The sequence below is a fragment of the Tupaia chinensis genome, unplaced genomic scaffold (assembly GCF_000334495.1).
Source record: "Tupaia chinensis unplaced genomic scaffold, TupChi_1.0 Scaffold000539_1, whole genome shotgun sequence".
Classification (NCBI taxonomy): domain Eukaryota; kingdom Metazoa; phylum Chordata; class Mammalia; order Scandentia; family Tupaiidae; genus Tupaia; species Tupaia belangeri.
In genome coordinates, this window is record NW_006160052.1 from 3,115,536 (window position 1) to 3,138,978 (window position 23,443).

At 52.2% G+C, this 23,443-nt stretch overlaps 1 protein-coding gene across 4 annotated transcripts in view; it reads right to left on the reverse strand.

The window, feature by feature from the left end:
* CRTAC1 (cartilage acidic protein 1) overlaps positions 1-23,443 on the reverse strand; it is a 183,026-nt gene that overhangs the window by 156,794 nt on the left and 2,789 nt on the right. For all 4 annotated transcript variants that reach the window (XM_006157350.3, XM_006157352.3, XM_006157349.3 and 1 more), the window contains exon 2: positions 3,482-3,681. In XM_006157350.3, coding sequence (XP_006157412.1) covers positions 3,482-3,672 — 191 coding nt within the window. In that variant the 5' untranslated portion in view covers positions 3,673-3,681. The remainder of the gene's footprint in view (positions 1-3,481; positions 3,682-23,443) is intronic.

Here is a 23,443-nt window from a genome sequence, read left to right on the forward strand (position 1 = left end):
GCGGCCCCACCCCCCATCCACTGAAGCCCAGCAGGCGGAGACCCACCCTCAAAGCCCACGTTGAGACACCCCTAGGGCTCAGCTAACCGATCTCAGTGAATGGGGCATAAATCCTTCCCTTTGACCTGGAAAGGACAAAGAGTCACTGAAAACTCTGCTGCCAAATTGTTCTGCTTCCTTGCTAACAGACCCAGGTGAGGACCAGCCCTGTCTGTTAGTCTTTGCAGCTGGGAGGTGACTGAGGAGGGCGAGGCGTCCCGTGCCGCTGTCTCCGCAGGCCTTGAAAGAGAAGCCAGGACCACGACCACCCAAGTGAGCTGTAAGAGGCTCTCGTCTTCCTCTGGGGTGCTCAGCTCGTGCCCTTTCTTCTCCTCGCTCTGTAACCTTGGGAGAAGAGTCTGCACCAGAGCAGGGGTCACCAAAGGGCTCCTGAGAGGTGAACTGGCCAGGGAGAAGGAGAGCCAGACTGAGCACCAGAGCTGGCTGTTCAGCGCAGAGGGGAGCATAAGCTACTGCAACCCCGGACACCTTTCCCTGGAGACAGTGAGACACTCTCCACAGCTCCTGCCAGGTGTCCTGGCCCCAGAGGAACAAAAACAGGGCAAGTAGACATTTTGTTCACATCTCAGGTTTAATGAGGGGTCTTCCAAGTCTCATGGAAGCTTAGCCCCTGCGGCACAGTCAGTAGCATACCGGACAGCAGAGCTGGAAGCCACGTGGCAACTACAGTTCCAGTCCCCAGGCCAGTCGGCCTAAAACCCCCATCATGTGCACACATGCCAGGACCATGGTGGGCTGGGGGACTCGGGGAAGGGACTGCGGTGTGAGCGAGCCCTGTGGGGGTACTTCTCGTTCTCTCCCATGCGTGCATGTACTCTATCGTGAATGGGAAGAAAGTTCATGGGAAATGTACATTATGAGAAATGACGCATTTTTCAACTTTTTTACACTAAAATAAACTCATACTTTTATCCCATTTCTCCATGAATTTCTGAAGTGCCCTTACAGTTTTTTCTTACTAATCTGTGGGAAGACAAGGTTATCCTGTCTTCCTAGATAAAAGGAGAAAATGTCCATAGTAGCAGTGGAGGAGGGGCAGGAGGAGGGACGGACGATTTGCCCTGCTGCTGTCGCCTGTTCTCTGTGGTCTCAGAGGAGGCCAGGGTCACCCACCTCATCACAGAAGGTTCTATTCAATGGCACACTGCTCTAGACCTTCTAGAATCTAGTACCTCTAATCTTCACAGGATAAAAGAAATTAGCAAATGAAAAATGCTCTTTTCAGAATATGTTAATTATTTTGTTGTTGCTTTGTTTTCCTATAGGGTTCATGTACTTGCCAGAGAGACAGAGACCGGAAAACGGCGATAACACCCTCCGGGGTTATGGCCGCACCACAGTCCCTTCTCCTCCAGTCTCCTCTCAGGATTTTGGGCATGCATGCACATGCACCCGGCGTGGATGTTTTTAGCTGCTGGGTTAGGGATGGAACTGATGACCAGCCACGTGGGATCCAAGTGCCCTAACCTCCACAGCACCTGCTGGCCCTGTCTTTCCTTTCTTTCTTTCTTTCTTTTTTTTTAAGGATTATTTATTTAATTTTATTTGTTTTTATCATCATCATTATTATTTTTTTAATTTATTTGACCAGAAAGAGAGAGAGAAAGGGAAAGTGAGGAAGCAAGCCACTAGGTCTGGGACTCGAACGGCAGCCAGCCATGTGAGAGCCCGGTTCCTGAGTTATCACACCAGCTGCCGGCTCCCGCCCCCACCTTTTCTATTCAACTCCACTGACCCTTCTGATTGTCCCGTGACGCAGGCCGGTAATGTTCGATATTTTATAGATGCAGGAAGTGGGTCTATGTAGTTAAGTAAATCACTTAGTGTTCACTGCTATTGGGTTAGGATGGTTAGAATTAAAACCAGGTCTGGGGGCTAACAGGTGGCATGGTGGTTAAGGTGCCAGACTCCCACATGGCTGACTGTGGTTTGGGTCCCAGACCTGGTGGCTTGTTTTCTCACTTTTTCTCTCTCTTTCTCTGGTCAAATTAAGAAATAAAAAATGATAAATAAAATTAAGTAAATAATTCTTAAGGGGGGGGGCAATTAAAGCTCCATCTTCCGGCTCTAAGGGCAATGCCTTCTGCTGTTACATGCAACTGCTTCGACACTGTTAGCTGCCGCTTACTTTGTTCAATGCTACTTTAAAAACTCAGGTACCCCAGAACAAGGTTGACAGACCCCTGGTCAACTTATTTTTGAAGTCATAACTAAACTTCGTACAGTGTAGTTTGGCAGCACTAAAGTTGCGAAGCCTCAGGGCTCAAACCCTGACTTACCCACTTACTTTTTACCTGACAACAAGCTGCTGATGACTTCTTCTGTTTTTTTTTTTGGTTTTTTTTTGTTTTTTTTTTAAGAGATTTTTGCTATAGGATGCATGCACTCACTGGAGAGACAGAAAGTGAGAAATCCTCCGGGTGGATGGTCACACTGCATTCCCTTTTCAATTCTCATTTTGAGCATGTACACACACACACATCTGGTGTAATTTTTCAAGCCACCAGGTCTGGGACTCAAACCATGATCAGCCATGTGGGAGTCCAGCCCTTAACCACTAGGCCACCTGCTGGCCCCTGTTTGTGATCTCTTAACCCTGATCTACTTTTCCCTAAATGGGGATCTTATGACACTTACTTCCCCATATTGCAGAGGAAATAAGACGACACAGGTGCAATGCCTGGCACATGTTAACACTCAGTAAGTAATAATTACCAATGGTAATTACCAGTGCAGTGGCCTTCTGACGCTGCAGGACAAGGCCCTAGGCTGTCCCCCTTTTCATTGATGAGGTGCTGAATCTCAGCAAGTAAGGGCCTGACCCAGGGTCATACAAGAAAGTTACAATCTAGAACATGAATTAAAGCTCTTGGGACTTAGGTTTTCTCACTACAGTGTTGCTTTTCAGGAGAGAAGGGAGCAGTGGGCACCGAGGCACAGCTAGAAGAGGTTGAGTTAATGATCTCTTCTCTACTTTGAAATGGGAAGTTCATGATTTTAGTATTATGCAAACCCCTGTGCAAAGGGAGCTCTGAGCATCCCCTTCTTTCATGATCATCCTCAGGTCCCTCCTACATGGAGTTCCTAGAGCCCCACTGGTAAGGAAGTCCACCTGCCTAACCAAGAAGGCTGAAATATGAAAAGATGAGAGTGCCTTGAAACAATTTTTCTTCCTGGAAAGCCTGTGGATCAAACACCCACCTTCCAAACAGCCCTCCACCTCATCTCACTGCTATAGCCAAGGCAAGGCCATCGCATCCCAGAACCCCAGCTGAGTTGAGCCAAGCTGCAGCCAAGCTGCAGATCACAGACCTAAGTGCATTGTTACAAGTTACCCGGCTTGGGACTTATTTGTTACACAGCTTCACCAGGGCAAAAGCTGATCAATACATCTGTCAAACTCAGGATAGGTGGCACTTACCCTGCCACGACAATCTCGAAGTCCCCATCATGGTCCACATCAGTAACTGCCACGCCATAGTTGAGCTGGGTGGGGTTGCTGTCATAGTCAGGGGGCAGGACTGAGTTGGTCACTGCAGTGAACATGGGCTCAGCCCTCTGGGACCCCTCAGCGCAGGGCAGAAACCACAGCAGCGGCAGGAACAGTAACATCCTGAGCACCTGAAACCCAAAATTAGAAATGTTACTGAAAGGCCCTGTAGCCAAAGCAGCCCAGGAAAATCTAATCCCAAGTGCCTTCCCTCCCCACTCCCAGCTCCATTCACAGAGGGCTTGGCAATTCCCAGGCGGCTGCTTGTCCATCAGGCTCACCCTGACCACCCTCTTCGACTGCAACTGCCCCACCGCGGCCTACCACCTCGCCCTGCTCTGCTTTTTCCTCCTCTGGGACGCCTTCGCTGTAGAACATTCGGTACCCTTTACTAACCCATCCCACGTATTTGTCGTCCATCTCCCTGTGCGTGACTATAAGCTCCATTTGAGCAGGATCTGGGCTTTATTCACTAATGTCCACCAAGCCAGGACAGTGCAAATAACAGACAAGGGGCCTTTGGAAAGCTCATCAAAAAAGCAGATTATGAAAAAATTAAGCATGGATGGATTTCTTTTTTTTTTTCACCAAAATAAACTCATACTTCAATTCCGTTTTTCTATGAACTATTTCAAGTCCCCTCATACATATTTGTGGGAGGAAGGAAGCTGAATAGCGGAGCAGAGCCTCCATGCACAGGATCTCCCGGGCTCTGGGAAACAGCCTGGGAGAATAAAGGTAACAGACCTCAACCAATGCAGAGGGGAGACGGAGGCCCCCAGAGGCATACAGGTCTAGAACAACAATAGAGGCAATGAGAGTCTGTCCTTCTGTGGGACATACCCCGGAGGTAGCCTGGGAGGAATCTGAGACTTGGCGGCCTCCCCAGCCAAGATCCCTCCCAGGGCAGCTGGCCATCATCTCCGGACCAAGAAGCAGTCATTTAGGGGCCGTATTCCAGCAGGATCTGGCGGGCAGCACATCATTCACTTGGAGAAATTAAACCATTGCGTGCGTGTTTTATTATAAATTAATTATGTATAATGCATTGTATAATTCATTATTATATCTCTAACATAACTCAGGGTGTTGCCAAGCAGCCTGAGGCCACCGGAGTTGTGGCACACACCCAGAAGACAGATGAGGATGGCCAAGAAGGTGGAAAGACTCCACCCCCTCTGAGCGCGGGCAAGTCTCAGACACTGCAGATGGCACCACCCTGAGACTGCCCGCAGGCCTAGATCAGACTCACAGCGTTCTAAACGCTCCACTGGAACGGCCTGCAGAGGCCACACAGATCCAGTCCCGGCAGGCAATGCAGAACCTTCCTGCCTTCAGAAGGCACAGATCTCTTCCTGGTGGGACTTTTCCTGCTGGCCTGTCAGTGCATCTGGCAGTGAGAGGCTGATGTCTTAATGAAGGGCAGAGCAACAAAGATCTGAGGACCGTTTACTGATACGGTGACAGACACTTTTGCCAGAAAATGCACTTACTCCAGTTCAAGGGCCCAGAGACCAAAAAGAAGGGTCCAGGCACTGCCTTTGCAGGCTCCCTGATGCCTTGCTGGTGAGAGACACCAGGGCGGGGGTCCGATCACAGGGCAGAAACTGACCTCCATGAGCCCTCGTTGGAAGGAGGTTCTTATAGCATGCTCATAGGGCACATGTTAGGTGTCGCACTACCGGAGTGAGGTCACTCCAAATTACAGAGATGTCTGAACAAGACAGCATCGTCTACCGGGCTGTCTAATTACTAAAGACAAATGCATCTCTATAAGAGCTTTGCAACTTGGCAGGAAGTTTAAGTGGATAAAGGAAACTCATAATTGGATTAATGAGCCCAGGGTGGGGGGTGGGGGTAGGTAGAATAGGAAGCTAAAGAGTATTTAATAACCAGTGTAGACATGCTGAGCCGTGGCATGGCTCTGAAGGTCACTGGACTTTCAAGGTATAGCCGCTCCTGTAAGGACAGCAAGTAAGTTTCACCTCGAAAGCCAAATTCAACCATTGAGCAGTGGCTGGAGAGAGCTGTGGTCAGCTCACATCTCCCACGGGCGTGGGAGAGAAGCGCGGCATGGGGCATGCCTCCCAGAAACTGGTCAGCTCCTCCCAGGCACCACACCTGCAGTGTGGGTCACCGCCGCCGAAGACTCAGGTCTTATCAGGGTAATGTGAGCATACCGGGCAGAAGTTTGCTAATGAAGGCCACAGGGGCACGAACCACAATGCAATCGCTTGATTTGTACCTTTCCTATGCAAAGTAGAACTTTTAATTAAAGGAGCCCTAGGAAAGAAGTGGCTACTCTGTGTTATCCATTTCCAGACAAATAACCTAAAGCAAGATTACGGGGAAAAAAAAAAAAGCACACCTATGGGCTGACTTCTACCTTGCTTAGAGACCTTGAACAAACTACAACCTTTCTGGGTCCCAGTTTTCTTTTCCAAATGAAGGTTTGAGAGCTCTCTGAAGGTCCTTTGCAGCTATAACATTCTATGATGGATTAAAGAATTTTTAATTTTTTAGAAGCAAATTTTCAGCAGTTCCCCCCACCCACACACACACACCTGCTTCTATAAACTTCAGGCCAACTTAGTTTTCCTTGCCAAGCATAACATATTCGGAACAAAACAACTTTCAGCACAGTCCTACAATAGTTCCCTCACAGGCTGGAGAGGAATACGCCATCATTAGTGTGGGTCCTGGTAGACCAGTGGGTAGCTTTCTCGGGGCCTGGGAGAGAGTAAGACAAGGAGAATACATATTTTTCTTTTTATTCCTCTGCCATGCTAAAGACATTGAATATACCCACTTGGGCTGCTCAGCTGAGGTAGAGGAGAAGCATTGGGCTGTCTTGATGGTGGATCAGGAAATGTTACTGTGAGGAAGCCTAGAAGAAGGTCTGGTAAACATATAGCCTCTACTCTCGGGGCTGAGATGAGAAAAATCACCGAAATGCTCCTCTACACCCTGGCTACCTACAGTGGTCTCAGACCAGCAGCACCAGCAACATTTAGGGTCCCACCTCAGACCTCACAAGTCATTAATGCTCATTTTAACAAGATTCTAAGTTTGAGAAACACAGCTCAATCTTGGCTTTATGATGGAATCCAATTGTTGGGGAGCTTTAGAAAACTCTCATGTTTCACAATGATTTCTTGGATAAGACACCAGAAACACAAGCAACAAAAAGAAGAGAAAATAGGAAAAAAAAGGACTACATCAAAATTTAAAACTTTTGTGCATCAAAGGATGCTATCAAAAGAATACAAAAGCAACCCAGAGAATGGAAGAAAATATTTGCAAATCATATACCTGATAAGCTATCACCATCCAGAATATTAAAAACTCCTACAAACTTAACAAAAACCCAAACAACCTGTTTCAAACTGGGCAAAGGACTCAAGCTGACACCTCCCCAAAGACATACAAATGACTGGGACCAGCAGTTAGCATAATGGCTATGTCACTGGACTCCCATGAAGCTGACCTCGGTTCAAGTCCCGGACCCAGAGGCTTAAACTCACTCTAAGCGTGTGTGTGTGCATGCCCAAGACCCTGAGAGGAGAATGGAGAAGAAGGGATTGTGGCGAGGCCATCCCCCCCCCCAGGGGGGATGTGATTTCTCGCTTTCTGTCTCTCTGTCTCTCTCTGTCTTTCTGGCAAGTGCACGCACCCTATAGCAAAAAACCTCTCAAAAAAAAAAAAGATACACAAATGGCCAAGAAATACAAACATCACTAACCATTAGGGAAATGCAAATCAAAACCACAGTGAGTCACCATTTCACACCCATTAGGATGGTTATAATCAACAAACCAGAAAATAACAAGTGTGGGTGAGGATGTGGAGAAATTGGAAGCCTTGCCCACTGCTGGTGTGAATGCAAAATGGTGCAGCTGATGTGGAAAACAGCATGGTGGTTCCTTAAAAGATTCAAAACAGAATTGCCATATAATCCAGCCATTCCGCTTCTAAATATACACCCAAAAGAACTGAAAGAGACTCAAACAGATATTAGTACATCCATGCTTATAGCAGCATTCTTCACTATAGCCAAAACATGGACACAACTCAACTTTACATTCACAGTCGAATGGATTAAAAAAAAATGCTATATACACACAATAGAATATTATTCCGCCTTCAAAAGGAAGGAAATTCTGACAAATGCTAGAGCATGGATGAATCTTGAAGACATTATGTTAAGTGAAATAAGCAGACTTAAAAGGACAAATATTGTATGATTCCATTTGTACGAGGTACTCGGAATAGTCAAACGAATACAGACAGAAAGTAGAATGGTGGCGGGGCTGAAGAGGAGGAAAGGGAGAATTAGTGTTTAACAGGCGTGGCGTTTCAGTTTGGGAAGATGGAAAAGTTCAGGAGATGGATGGTGGTGGTGATCACAGAAGTGTGTTAATGTACTTATGCCACTGAACTACACACTTCAATATGGTTAAGGGAACTAGCAGTTAGTGTAATGGCTATGTCGCTGGACTCCCACGTAGTCGACCGCGGTTCGCGTCCTGGACCCGGTGGCTTAAAACTCACGCCGGGCGCGTGTGTGTGCGTGCCCAAGATCCCGAGAGGAGAATGGAGGAGAAGGGATTGTGGCGTGACCATCCCCCCTGGGGGGTGATTTTTCGCTTTCTGTCTCTGTCTCTGTCTGTCTGATGAGCGCACACGTCCTGTAGCGAAAATCTCTATCAAAAAAACAAAAATATGGTTAAACGGGTAAGTTTTCTGTTTTGTGTATTTTACCACAATTTTTAAAAATGCTGATTCCTGGGTCTTATCCTAAAATAGTCTGACTTAACTGGCATAGGATGCTGCCTGGGCATTGGATTTTTAAAAGCTCCCACGTGATTCTAGGATGTTGCAAATTTGAGAAACACAGTTCTACACCAGAGCTTCTGTGCATCTCAGACTTTAATGTGTACGTGGATCATCTAGTGCTCTTGTTAAAATGCAGATTCTGATTCAATAACTGCAGTAGAGCCCTAAATTCTGTATTTCTAACAAGCTCCCAGGTGGTGTCAGTGATGCTGGTTCATAATCTACACGGAATAGCAAGCGTCTATGTTACAGTGCCCAGAGTCCTAAGACTAGGCTAGGCATTACAGCATAGGCACGAAATTGGTCCGAGAACCTTCTCCTCTGTCTCTAGATCTGAGCAACTGAAATCAGCCGCTGGGCCATGCAATCCCCAGGGCTGCCCAGACTCAGTTTGTCTTTATACAATCCAAGTATTTGCTGTCTTCAGCTCAAGGTCAAATGATCACAACTGACAGGGAATGACAAGAGAGAGATTCTGACTCTAAATTTTGCAAAGAGCTGAGAGAGAGGATGGGTCAGAACTGAAGGAGGATCAGACCAAAGAGCAGAGCCAGGAGAGAGAGAGAGTATGGGTAGGGACTTACAGGTCGAGAGAGACACTGACAAGGTGTCTCTGTGCCCAGACACTATCATGGAGGTGCCCCATTCACATTTGTCCAATGAGTGAGTGAAGGAATATGTCCAAATGATAGTGTGAATCCGCAGAAACTACTTGCAACTTGTCATCACTGTGTAAAAACCGGCAGGTGGGGCGCTGGACTCCCATGTGGCCAACCATGGTTCGAGTCCTGGACCTGGTGGCTTGCTTTCTCGCTTTCCCTTTCTCTCACTCTCTGGTCAAATTTAAAAACAAATAATAATAAGTAAAATAAAATAAAATGATTCTTTATAAGACAACAACAACCAAAACTCCTGTTCTTTCTTGAAAGCAATGCTGATTGAAACATGGTGTGCTTACCAGTCACCTGAGGATCTTGTTAAAATGGAACTGATCTGGTTGGTCTGGGAGAATCTGTATTTCTATTTTTTCTTTTTAAAAGGTTTTTGCCATAGGGCATATGTGCTCATCAGAGAAAGAGATTGAGAGAGAAAGGAAAAGTGAGGCCTCCCCCGCCCCCCTGCAGGGCGGATGGCCACACCACAATCCCTTCTCCATTCTTTTGGGATTTGGGGCATGCACGCACAGCATGATTTTCAAGCTACCAGGTCTGGGACTCAAACCACAGTTGCCCATGTGGGAGTTCAGTGCCTCAACCACTATGCCACCTGCTGGCCCCGACAATCTGCATTTCTAACAAGCTGTCTAGTGACATCTAGGATGCTGGTCTACAAACTTCACTTTTGGTTGCAAAGCCTAGACTAGAAGCTCTAATCCCTAGCTGTCCAATGGAATCAGGGAGAGTTTTTGAAATAATGCCGCCATCAGGTTCCTCGGCTAGTTTCTGAGTTAATTGATTGGGTGGGTTTGGGACTATATGTAGAAGTTGCTCTGATGATGTGAATGACCGGTCTGGGTTGAGAACCACTGTCCCTGACTCACGGTCCCCAGATGGGAGTTATAAGCAGCGATCTGATTTGAAGTGAAAAATGTTTCTGCTACCAAAATTCATCATCGGCTTGTTGAAGCCTATGAAGAAAATCTATTTAGCTAGAAGTGTCAGAGGAGGAGGGGTATGAAGTTTGGGGAAGAAAGCAGAGCAGGGTGAAACTGCCTGAGGCAGAAGGTAGCAGGCACCGAGTGGCCGCCATCACACACGGCTGGCTTAGGAAGCCTCTTGTCACACCACTGTGAACATCTGCATCCTTTGGGAGAACCGGGAGAAAAGTTAAAAATAGAATGAAAGAGTAGGTTAAACTACGCTTTTTTGTTTTCTTGAATGCTAGCGTAGCAAGCACCTACTATGTGCTGCGTTGAGAGGAGTGTGAGCACTCACTGGCAGGAGTAGCAGGGAGCGTAGTACCTCACGCCATGTACTTAGGCCATGCACTGTGTGCTGGAGATCAGTGGGTTCTGCAGGTGTAGGGATGAACGAGACCTGGTCCTGCCCTTCGGGGTCCTCCCAGCACACAGCGGAGAGTCCGCGGACTTCCAGGTGGAAGGGCCCGGGGAAGGTCACGGACAGCTGGCCAAGGACAGAGCAGCCCAGAGGAGCCCATGCTGAACACCAAAGGAGACCATGGGTGGGGCCCAGGGCCAGAGCACATGGGCCCTCGGGAAAGGGTGTACCTTCTCCTGCAGAGAAGGTGTGCACCGAGGGAAAAGAAGTCTCTTTGGAAGGGCCAGAGAGCGTAAGGCGTGTGTTTCAGGCTATGAGAAGAATTGCTTTGTCATAATAATTTCTTAAGAATGCTCCATAAGTGAACTTTTTGAACAATTCTCAGCAAGATGGAGGGAGGAAGAGAGCAGAAGATAAAGGGAGAGAGAGAGAGAGAAACCAAAGCTTGGAGCCAGCATCTTGGATTTGGGTCTCAAATCCACCAAAAACTAGCTTTTGACCTTGGGTGTGTTCCTGTATCCTTCTGATCTCGGCACGGGATCACATGACCTGCTAAGGCTTCAAGGGTTCCCTGAGTACACCGAAGGCCACTCTGGGCCAGGCGGGGCCCAACCCTGGTGTGTGTTTCTCTCCCCTGTACACAGAGAGCCAAGGGGAGCTGGAGCGTCTAGACCCTGGCTGTGGTCACGTGTAGCCAAACTCAGTTTTCTGTGGCTTCCAGACTTTCCTGAATTGGGTCTGAAAACTGGTAACCAAGCAACCCGGATTCTCTGATGTGGGGTCAGGCAGTGGTGGGGAGAAGCTTCCAGGGCAAGTAGTTCTTTTGCAATTATCGAAAGCGCCAACGACACACCCCAAGCTCTGGCCAAAACAAGAGGCCCAAATGCTTCAGATGTTGGGAGCAGGCAGAGAACAGACCGTCTCCGGACGCACAGGGAGCACAGAGGCAGGAGGGGAAGAGGCAGCTGCAGAAACAGGCCGCCCGGCATGAGCTGGGCCAGCAGACCCACAGAAAGGCCCACAGAAGAGCTCCCAGCACGGCAGCAACAGCGGAGAAGAGTGAGCAGAAGCTGCCTTGGCTCAGACCCCGCAACGCTTCCTACAGACCGAGGAGCCTGGCCGGCTTAAACACGAGGGGCGCAGGGGCAGCGATTCAGCGTCGGCAGTGGGGTGGGAGGTGCTGTGGAGGACGAGCACAGAGCTCTAAATTAGCTGGTAGGGGGGGACGGGGAGGGTGCTGGAGCTGAACTTCAGAGGGTGCTGAGACGTCAGCTGGAGGAGCGGGGAGGAGAGGGCAGAGAGCAGAGCCCTGCGGGGCCAGGAGCACCCAGCGGGCACCCTGCCTACCTTCCAGGACTGCCTCAGCACAGGCTGCTCCGAGTCAGGAGCTGGGGGCTGGAGGACGTCCATTCTACTCGAGCAGTGGTTCTCAACATCTGCAGGGCTATCTGGTCAGTTCTGGTCAGTTGTCACACCAGGGACCAAGAACCAGCTGGCCGAAATGTCAGTGTGCTGAGACAGAAACCCTGGGCTAGAGTGACATTATGGGCCTCCCTTTGCCCCACTCCAGGGGCAGGGGCACCCCCTGACTGGCCAGTTTGAAGGACCCAGGGGAGACCCCTCCAGGACCTGCTTCCCAGTGGGTGGCATGCACTTGCTGGGCTTGGCATGCAGGCTCAGCCCGCTCCCACCACGGAGGCTGCAGGTGGGGTGGGGTCGCCACCGAGCAAGCCCTAGGCACCCCACACCAAGCCGGACCTGCCCGACAGCTGCCTCTGTAGTAAGTGTGCTCTCATCTCCGCCGGCCAAGCCCGCCTCACCCCTTCGCTGCCCTCCCTCGCTCTCTCTGTCTCTCTGTCTCTCTCTCGGTCGTTCCTGAATCTGAGCAAGGGATTGGGATGCTATTCATCAGGCCCCTTCAAATCCCCTCTGTCACCCAGACTGGAACCTGGCGCCACGTCTGTTCTTGCTTCTTCGTTCTTCACGACCGTGGATCGCACCGCGAGTTCTGCCTCACGATCTCCCAAGGCTGCCGGGTCCTGCTGCTGGGACTTGCCCCTCACCCCACCCTGAGGACCAGCCATGCCTGCCCATGGCTTCTGCCCCTCCTCTGGCCCAGCCCCACTTCTGCTCGGTGGCGGTGCCAGACCCCCTTTCTACTCTTGGATCCTATCCTGTGGCTCCTCAGCTCCATTCACGGGACCCTGTGTTCGGCAAACGGAAGCGCACGTCCTGAGGCAAGAGTGGATGGGGACTTACCAGGCACCACTCTGACCCTCACACAGAGGACTCATTTGATCCTCCTAGTCGCCTTGTGGGGTAGAGACTACTAATGCCCCTACTTTATAGATAAGGGAACTAAGGCACAGAGAGGTTAAGTAACTTGTCCAAGGCCACACAGCTAGAACACGGTGGATGTCCAGGATTTTTTTTTTTTAGAGAAGTTTTTTTGCTATAGGGCATGTGTGCTTGTCAGAGACACACAGAGAGACAGAGAGACAGAAAGTGAAAAATCACCTCCCAGGAGGATGGTCATGCTGCAATCCCTTCTCCTTCATTCTCCTCTCAGGATCTTGGGCATGCATGCACACATGCCCAGCGTGAGTTTTAAGCTGCGATCAACTACATGGGAGTCCAGTAACCACCACTTCATCTGCTGTGGATTTACGTCTCTGGAAACTAGCTCTAGAACGGACACTCTCAGGCCCCACACTAGTTTCCCTCACTACACCAGGCTTGTCATTCACCCAGTGGAATCGGAACACAGCGGAAGGAGCAGCCACCTATGTTCGGGGACCTTGCCGAAGGCGGAAGACAGAGCAGTGGTGAGCCGGCCAAGGGGATGGGATGGAGAGGTGCCCACTGAGCAGTTGGCAAGGGGGATGCTGGGGTCTGGGCGGGCAGAATAGCTAAAGGGAGGGAGTCAACTTAGGGGGCTGGGAAAGAGGGTGAGGCCTCAGAGTGACAGGCATGACAGGCGCAGGGAGCCGGGGGAGGCAGGGCAGGGCGGAGTGCTGGTGAGAACACTGCTGTCGGTTCGGAGTCAATTTCCTAAGATGACACGAGAAAGAGTAGGGGGCCAGTATGGCGTGGCAGGGGCCACGAGAGGGCTGTGCTGGACACAGAGAGGCCAGGGACGAGGCAAGTGAGGCCTGAGAGACGGCGGGGCTGCCCCCCGCCCACTCCCAGCATTTCTTCGGTGCCTGCTCTGTATCAGGGACTGCTCCAGGCAAGAGGAAAACAGCTGAGCACAAGCCCCTGTGCCCGCGACTGTCCCTGCCCAGGCCTCGGTGATCGGTCCCGGTCCCCGGCACTCCCACCCCCAGCAGGAGCCACGTCCTGTCCATCTTCCCAGCACCAAGGAAACAACGTCCTCCTTCTTCCTCCGCCCGCCCAAAAAAAAGGCTCTAGACACTGCCCGCGGGGCGCTAGAGACAGAAGAGACTTGGTCCTGCTCCAGGGACCCAGCGAGGAGGTGGCACGGAGACCACAATGGCTAACACAACGGTGTCTCTGAGCGCCAGAGGACAGAGCGTCTCCGGCCTCGCACGCCAGGCCCCGTTCTTAGTGCGCATTCTGAACACGCGGACTTCCCCTCCTGCAGGTCAGGAAGGAACGCCCCTCGGCGCCGTGAAGATGAGACGTGGCTGACGCGTGTTCGGTGCTGAGCAAGGGCCCTGGCAGGGAGAAGGTCCACGCAGGCCACAGTGGCAGCACCAACCGTGCAGTGACCACTGATGCCAGCGCATGCTGAATGAACGGAACCCTCGGGAGATGGGGCCCAGGCCTGCTGGGGCTCCCTTCGGTGGTAGCTGCCAGCTGTCGAATGGGTGCTCTGGACTAGGAGCCTTTGAGGAACAGGTTTGCTTCGTTCTCACTTGATTGGGGACTCTAGTGGAGGGGACTCCTTAAATGCTGCTTTCCAAACTCCCCACCCCTCAGGCCAGTTCGACCGCCACACTTGTTCTTCCGGCACTTAGAAGACGCTCACAGCTGGGTTAGAAATGGGGAAGGACAGGGACCAGCAGTTAGCGTAATGGCTATGTCGCTGGACTCCCATGTAGTTGACCGCGGTTCACATCCCGGACCTGGTGGCTTAGAACTCACGCTGGGCGCGTGTGCATGCGTGCCCAAGATTCCGAGAGGAGAATGGAGGAGAAGGGTTTGGGGCGTGGCCATCCCCTTTGGGGGGTGATTTCTTGCTTTCTGTCTCTCTGTCTCTCTCTGTCTGTCTGGCGAGTGCACGCACCCTATAGTGAAAATTTCTCAAAAAAAAAAAAAAAAAGAAAGAAATGGAGAAAGACACAGCCCTGACTGCGGAGCTTACAGTCCACAGGGGCGCGACACGCCATGAGGTCGAGTGCAGGGTAGGGAGGGAGAGCCGGCCAGGGGCAGGAGGGCGGAAAGGCTCTCTGGGGAAGGCATGTTGGATCCCATGGTGGGGACAAAGGCCTGGGTGTGAGACAGTCTGGTGCAGGCACAGGGCTTGCTCTGCTGGAACGCAGGGCCCGGGATGAGGCCTGGCGGGGAGAGGAGAGGGGATACTGGGGAGAAGGGAGGAGCCGCATCCTCGGCGGAGGCATGCAGGGCCCATGGAGCGAGCTATGAGGCCTGCAGGCTGCAGTCACGCCAGGGCGAGGTTTCGAGGTCAGGCAGAGACATGAGCGGACTCACAGTTTCTGAAAGGCCGCATTGTAATCTGGGGCAGCGGTGTGCGGCTGGACGGCTGTTTGGGAAAGTGAGCAAGAGTACCCCAGAGGGAATTCCGACATCTGGGGGCGGGGCTGGGGGCACTGGATGAGCTCCAGAATTCTCTTCCAGGCCTACGAGTCTATGGTCAGGCTTTTTCCGAGATCACTTAAGAACTCATCAGAGGACCTTGCTATTCAAGCACGAACTCCCGGGACTCCTGTGCAGACGTGATTCACTCCCAGCAGAAACCCCAGCTCCATCTAGTCCATCAGTTTAAAGCAAGGCTCACCTGACCGAGCTTCCTTGGCAGCTTCGTGAGAAAGGGGAGGGAAGGAGTGAGAGCATCCAGCAGGCGTGAACTCGAAGAGTCGGCCTTGCTCAAGGCTCCAAGCTGGCCACCATTCTTGGTGTGGGCCTTGCGCGGGGCCCCAAGGCCTGCTCTGTCATCAGGACCAGGGGAGCTTTACTGGGTCATGCGACCACTCTAGGGGAGAGCTGGGAGGGAAGCAGGCCTCAGCCGCCAAGGCTGGTGCGAAGTCCCACTTCAATACCAAGGGCCACCTCAGCCGCAGCTGACTTCCCGCCTCCAGTCCTGAGCACAGGAGGACAAGACCAGGCCAACAGGTGCTGTACGGTTGGGGTGCTGGACTCCCACACGGCTGATTGTGGTCTGAGTCCCCGACTTGATAGCTTGAAAATCACACCAGGCACGTGTACACGTGGGCCCAAAATCCCAAGAGGAGACTAGAGAAGAAGGGACTGTGGCATGGTCGTCCCCCGGGGGGTACTTTCTCACTTTCCCACGCTCTGTCTCTCTGTCTCCTTCCTGCAAACTCAGGAGCCCTACAGCAAAACCCTTTTTTAAAAAAGAGAGAGAGAAAGAAAACCAGCAACCAGGCCAGCCCATGGTGTAGTGGTTAAGGCAGCTAGATCCCGGATGGCCGACTGTGCAGTTCAAGTCCTGGATCCAGCAGCTCAAGGAGCATGCCAGGCGCTTGCTCGTGTGTGCCCCAACCCTGAGAGTAGGAATGGAGGAGAAGGGATTGCAGAGCGGCCATGCCCTGCAGGGTGATTCCTCACGTTTCTGTTCTCTCTCTCCAGCTAGGGCACCCCTAGCAAATTGTTAAAAAGAAAGAAAGGAAAACACCGGGGCCAGGAGGTGGCATTGTGATTAAAGTGCTGGACTCCCACCGGGGTGACTGCAGGTCGAGTCCTGGACCTGGAGGCTTGAAACTCATGCTGGGCTTATGCACCCAAAATCCCGAGAAGAGAATGGAGAAGGGATTGCAGCACAACCATTCCCCTGGGGGGTGATTTTTCACTTTCTCTCTCTCCCTCTTGTCTCTCTCATTTCTCACTTTCTCTCTGTTCCTCTCTGTCTCTCCAGCAAGCACATGTGCCCTACAGCAAAGATCTCTCTGAAAAAAAGAAAAGAAAAACACCAACCAAAGATACTCCCACCAATCCTTCAAGAGCTCTCTGCCCTGCCCATCCTGAAGGGGAAATGTGGGCTCCCAGGCCCATTCCCAGCCTGAGAGCCTGGCAGGATTTATATACAGGACATGACAGTTTTCCTTGAAGACAGATACAAGGGGGTTGGGGGATGTTCAAAAGTTCATGAAAAATGTGTATTATGGGGCCAGCAGTTGGTGTAATGGCTATGTTGCTGGACTCCCACGTAGTTGACCACGGTTCGAGTCCCGGACCCAGTGGCTTAAACTCACGCTGGGCGCGTGTGCGTGCGTGCCCAAGATCCTGAGAGGAGAACGGAGGAGAAGGGACTGCGGCGTGGCCATCCCCCCTGGGGGGTGATTTCTCGCTTTGTCTCTCTCTCTCTCTCTGTCTGTCTGGCGAGTGCACGTGCCCTATAGCAAAAACCTCTCCAAAAAAAGAAAAAAGAAAAAAAGAAAAATGTGTATTATGAAAAACTAATGCACAGTTTTTTTTGTTTGTTTGTTTTGTTTTTGTTTTTAAGAGAGATTTTTTGCTATAGGTGTGTGTGCTTGCTGGAGACCTAGAGAGAGACAGAGTGAGAGAAAGTGAGCAATTACCCCCAAGGGGGGATGGCCACGCCACAATCCCTTCTCCATTCTCCTCTCAGGATTTGGGGCACGCACACACGCACACCCATTGTGAGTTTCAAGCTGCTGGGTTGGGTACTGGAACCACGTTTGGCCATGTGGGAGTCCAGCACCTCAGCCACGTTACCTGCTGGCTCCCCAATGCACAGTTTTAACGTTTTTTTCACACCAAAATAAACTTGTACTTTAATTCCATTTTCCCATGAACATTTTTTTTAAACTTTTTGCTATAGGGCACGTGCGCCTGCCAGGGAGGGAGAGCGAGAGAGATAGAGAGAGAGGAAACACCCCCCCACCCTGAAGAGGGACGGCCATGCCGCAAACCCTTCTCCTCCATGCTCCCCTTGAGACTTTGGGTACACACGCACATCACATTCACCTGGTGTGTTTTCCAGGCCGCCGGGTCTAGAACTCAAACCGTGCAGTTGGCCATGTGGGATGCAGCGCCCTGACCACCATGCCACCTGCTGGCTCCCTGGTGCACAGATTTAAACAATTTTTTGCACCACAGTAAACTTGTACTTTAATTTCATTTTCCCATACACTTTTCTTTTTAAAGTTTTTTTTTTTGGAGAGGTTTTTGCTATAGGACATGTGCGCTCGCCAGACAGACAGAGACAGAGAGACAGAAAGCGAGAAATCACCCTGGGGGGTATGGCCACGCTGCAATCCCTTTTCCTCCATTCTCCTCTCAGGATCTTGGGCACACATGCACATGCGCCCGGCATGAGTTTTAAGCCACCAGTTCCGGGATGCGAACCGTGGTCGACTATGTGGGAGTCCAGCGACATAGCCATTACGCCAACTGCTGGTCCCATACATTTTTCTTTTAAGCTTTTGCTATAGGACATGTGCACTTGCTAGGGAGACAGAGAGAGGGAGTCAGAAGGCCACACCACCATCCCTTCCCCTGCATCCTCCCCCAGGACTTTGGGCACACGTGCACACATACCTAGTTGTCCGAGCCGGGTCCAGAACTCAAACTGTACACTTGGCCACATGGGATCCAGTGCCCTGACCATTACGCCACCGGCCCTCCAACAGACTTTTCGAAGTCCCCTGTACACCAAAGGAGGGCTGGGATGCGAACATAGAAATGTCCACTGAGGGGGCTGCTCCTCGGGCAGGTGGAGGCTGACGTAGGGAGGGCAGAAGTCCCCAAAGTCCCCTCTGGTCACCAGGACATTCCCTGAGCTCAGCCGTGACGCCATGACCTTGTCACTGTACTTGTCGGGTGCCCACAAAGATAAGAGTAACCAGAAACCACAGCAGGGCCATTTTACACTGGCTGCACTCTCGATTCTTCTGTAGCTAATTAAAGTAATACGTCAAAACGTCCCTTGAAAGAGATCTTTCAGAACATGTCTGTTAAGTAAACAAGGTTTTACTAATTAATGACACACCTTCCCATCCCTCACTAGGTTCCTCGCAGAACTGGCCCAAGCCCACAGGGCTGAGCAGGAAAGGGTGGCGGAGTCGCCTTCCTCTTCCCTGAGGGACGGGACAAATCCAGTCGCCTGTCATTGGTGGAGCTATCAGTTCTTCCTCCGGATGTTGATCAGATTTCCTGGGCTGGAACCAACGTGCAGGGCCAGGATACTGGAATTTTTCCAAGCAGTAAACGCTTTGCTTCTTACCAAGTCAACGTAATTTCAAGGAAAATTTTTATCTTCTTTTATTCTTAGTGTCTGGGGTTTTTGAAGGGCAAATCTTCGGACATCTCTCTAAAGATAGTGATTAGGACAGACTTATGTTCCGCTAAGCCCACCTCCTGCCACACACACACACACACACACACACACACACGCGCGTGCACAGAGGCACGGGGGGCGCGGGAACGATGCGTCCCGTGTTACACAATGAGTCAGTGGCACAGCTAGAAATAGAACTTGCCAAACTCCCAAATTCTTAATAATAGCAATATTAATAATAGACTATAATTTTCGAAGTGTTTTCACAGCTCACATTTAATCTTCACAATAAGTTGCGGGGGGGTCGGAATCATCTCAGGAGGGAGCGGATCTGAACTCCGGGCCAGCTGTTCCACCTGTGTGCTGTGCATCCCTGGCTGGCCGCCTCTCCTCTCTGGGCCTCCGTGCCCTGTCTGTGAAGCGGGCCTTGCACACTCCTCCACCTCTACCGTCCCAGGACTGTGTGCAATGCTCGAGCCCAGGGTTCTCAACCCCCGCATTCTTGGCATGTGGGTCCTAAGAATTCTTTCCATGGAGTACGGCCTGTGTGTTGGTGGAGCTGGCTGCATCGCTGGCCTCCGCCCAGTGGGTGCTACTAGTGTCCCACACTGTGCAGAGTGGCTCTGACGTGTCTAGGAGGTGGACAGTCGCTCCTTCAGTGGCCGAGGACTTCGAGAAGGTGACAGTCATGAGCAGTTCCGTGGGAGAAAAAGGTCTTCCTGCCCCCCTCTTCCTAGCCCTCCACACCTCCTGGCACGCCTCTCACTCAGCCTCTCTAGCCCTCCTGTTTCTGAAGGCGCGGAGCGGTCGGGGCGTGCCGGGTGTGATAAAGAACCTGTTGACTTCAGATCTCTCCTAAGCAGAGTCCACAGGTTTACGTCCCCTAAGCAGCCAGCGAGGCTCTCCAGAAGTCCTGGTTGGGCCGGAGTCCTGTATCTGCAGCCTGCAGGAGGCTCGGCGAGCGCGAATTTGTCAGCACTCTTAAATCACCAGGCTCCGAGGAAGCCTTCTCCCAGCAGAAAGAGCCTTCCTTAGGACTCAATGCCTCAGGGCCCTCCATCACATGCAGAATTATCCTGGGACCTGTACAATTTCCTTTCCCCAAGCATAGCAGAACCCCAGAGTGAAAACCCGGAGGTGGGGAGGAAGGCAAGGAGGAAGTCCTGCCAAGGGGGCCTCGCTCACCAGCCAGATGTGCTGGGAGGGGAGGCGCATGTGCCCACCTGCCCCTCGGCCCCCAGCGATCCGATCCAGCGACAGCGCCCTCTTCCACTAACGCCCTTTACATCTTGCCAAGGGCAGAGACATACCTGGTCCCCCTTGATCTCCACGTCCCTATCCTCCTCACAGGGAGACACTTTGCCATTTAACAGGAGAAAACCGAGGCATGGAGCGCATAAGTACTTTGTCTAGGTCTTTAAGCCACTGAGCAGGGAGTCATCTAAGCCTGTGTCCTTATGGGCTTGTCACAATGGGGGTGGTGTTGGGATCAGCCACCTAGAGGGGCTCGTGGAAGGGGCTACTTAGAAAACAAAGGTTTCAGGACCAGCAGTTGGCATAATGACTATGTTGCTGGATTCCCATGTACTCGACCACGGTTCGAGTCCCGGACCCGTGGCTTAAACTCACGCCAGGAGCGTGTGCATGTGTGCCCAAGAGTGGCGGCGCCCAAAAGCAAAAAACCCTTAAAAAAAAAAAAAAAAAAAAAAAAAGAAGAAGAAGGAGAAGAAGGTTTCCTTAGTGTCTTCCCAAACTCTACACCCTCTCCCCATTCAGACAAAACTCCAGAGGGCTGGTGCTGTCGCGATACTTTACCTACTTGCTTTACTCTGGCTGGACCCAGAGCCAGACCTAGCCTTGAGTGTATAGGACACGTCTCCCGAAGCAGGGAGGTGGCAAGGACCTCAAGCATAGACTTGTGGGAAGGGGCTGCTGCTCTCCAGTGGTCCCCGCCCTCTGCCATTTCCCTCTTCCCCCAGAAGATGAAGACCCAACTTGTCTGTGAGCCCGAGGGAGATGAGGAACTCTGAGCATCTTCCTTGGCAACAAGCATCCCTCGGGTGAGCCTTGGGGACAGAAGAGGAGCCTGCCTCTCGGAACCAGGCTTGGCAAAGCGGTTCCTCATGAGGGGAAGTCTCCAAGTCTGCCTTGCTCCGAGGGGAACCTGGAGGAAGTTCGTCCCTATTCAGAAAAGTTGGATGGGGACAGGGAGACAGAGGGTGAGGCCCCAGGCCACTTGGTAAGCCTCCTCAAGCCCAGGGCCCAGCTCAGACAAAGCGAATGGAAATGCATCTTCAGGTCACCCAAGAAACCTGAACATGAGGGTTTTGCAAAAATAGAACATCCCGGTCCTCTGACCTTGAGCCGGAAGTAGTGAGGATGGGGAATAGGCGAATACTCGCAACGTCTCCAGTTCACACAGGATGAGTCTGGGAGCCCCCACCAGCAGCCGGGGACTGCAGGACGGAGACCCCACTGCGGCGTGTCTAAGCAGAGCAGAGGAGGCGCTCTGGGCTTGGGGTTTGAGACCCCAACAAGGAGCTAGGCGCTCTGGATTCCAGTGCATGGCAGGACGCCTGTGCCCCGTCGTTGTACGTGGAAACCTGGAGCTGCATCGTCTTTGCCTAAAAGGCCACTGGAATGAGACACGACGGCGAGGGGGGAAGGCGGGGTCTCCGTGACCTGTGTGCGTGCATCCCAAGAACGTGCTCGGCCCCTCGCCTCCTCACACTGAGCGTTCAGAGCAACTTCTTCAAATGTACTACGTGTACTAACTCAACACCACCTGGCCCACCAGTCCCTGCTGCAGAGAACAGAAGACCATCACAGGAGAGAAGCAGAGGTCCCAGAGTGGGGAGAGCGCTGAGCAGAGAATGGGGAGTCCCAGGTCCCACTCCCAGAGCCACACCAGACAGCATGTGGCCCAGAGCAAGATGCTCGCCGTCCCTGGACTTCAGTCTTCTCCTTCTAAGCCCAGGGTGCGTGTGCGTGTGCATGTTGGGGACAGGGAGGGTTGGATGAGGTGCTCCTCCAGGCTCCTTCCTCCTGGCTCTAATCTTCTGGGCTCTGGGGCCCTTACTGCGTTCAGAGAACAGAGCACCAAGCACAAAGGAGCCACAGCAGAGAGCTGGTGGGGCTGTGACCAGCTGTCTCCTTAGAGTGGTGTGCTTGCACCTGCCTCCTGGCACAGAGGTCCCAGGGCCACCTGAAGTCAGGACTGTAACCACAGTGGTGACTGCTGGGGGCTGTGGCCTGGGCTTGCCTGACGCATGAAGTGACTATGGTCAGGGAAGGGCAAGAAGTGAGGAAGTCCGTGGTCCCCGGCTAGGTGCCTTTGGCGCCCCCTCCTGGAGGCCAAGGAGCCTGCTCCACTTCTCAGCTTCCAGGCCTCAGCAGGCAGCCAGGAAGCTTGAGAAAGGGAGGCTTTCCCAGCTGTGGATAGGACGGCCTTCCTGGTCCTGGCCCCTCTCGGTCAGAGTCTATGCTGTACTCCCTGGGGTTAAGCAGCTCCTGGTCCACGCACTCACAGGGCGCCCCTGTGCAGCCACAGAGCATCGTAACCGAACACCAAGGAATAAACATCAGGGCTCCGCACACCAGGTGCAGCCCAGGTGGAAAACGGGAAGCGAGAGCAGTGAGCAGGTATCTCACTGTATAAATCCCAGTGGAGCGAGGATCTTGGGAAATGCAGCAGCAAAATGCCGGCTGTAGGCAGACAGAGGATGGGGCTAAGATTTGGGGTATGGAGCCATAGCTCCCATAGAAGATTTCCAGGCCAAAGCAGCCGCCCCAGGAGTTTGAACACCCACTTATGTTCAGGGTGGGGTATGGTGAAGGCTACAGCCCAGGGAACCAGAACATTCTCACTGGGTCCTCTGTGCTCACATCAAGGCCCTAACCCCCTCGTTGCCTCTTAAATTGACTTGAGGACCTGCTGCCAGAACGATGCTCTTAACCAAGGCGGAGAGAGAGAAACGCTTCAAGACCACATTGGAACAGCCGCCATGTTCCCGCTTTGCCATCCTCACCTCTCCCTGCCCATGGCTGAGAGCGAGGTAGGGCGCAACCTCCAAAGGAGCTCGAATTCCGTCTTGGGTGTTTCCAGTCTCAAGTCATCAAGGCCCCAAATCTTGCATGGGTAGCTTCTCTCTTCCCACATAAGTTCTCCCCTGATTCAAGGCAGCACCACAGAATGGTCTCCAGCTCCCAGAACACCCTTCCCAGGCTTCACTTGGGAAGCTCCATGCCCATCCCAGAAGAGATCTCAAGTGTGACTCCAGAATGTGTCCTGCCTGGAGAGCGAAGCTCCTTCTGGGATGTACAGAAGCCACATGGGGCGAGCCCACCACCAGCAGCAGCAATATTCATTAGTCATTCCCAGAGGGAGCCCCCCACCCCGGGCCCCTGGGAACATTTCCCCGCGGCGGGAGGCTCCCATCCAGGCTGGGATGACTTTGGATTCTTGAGTTGGTTTCTGCAGAAGCGGGGACAAACCAGGGCTCCAACTACTGCGCCGCTAAGATGCACGCTGCATTGCTGGGCATGCCCCCAAGCCCGGCCTGCTGCCCCATCAAATCCTTCATCAGCCCCCCCCCC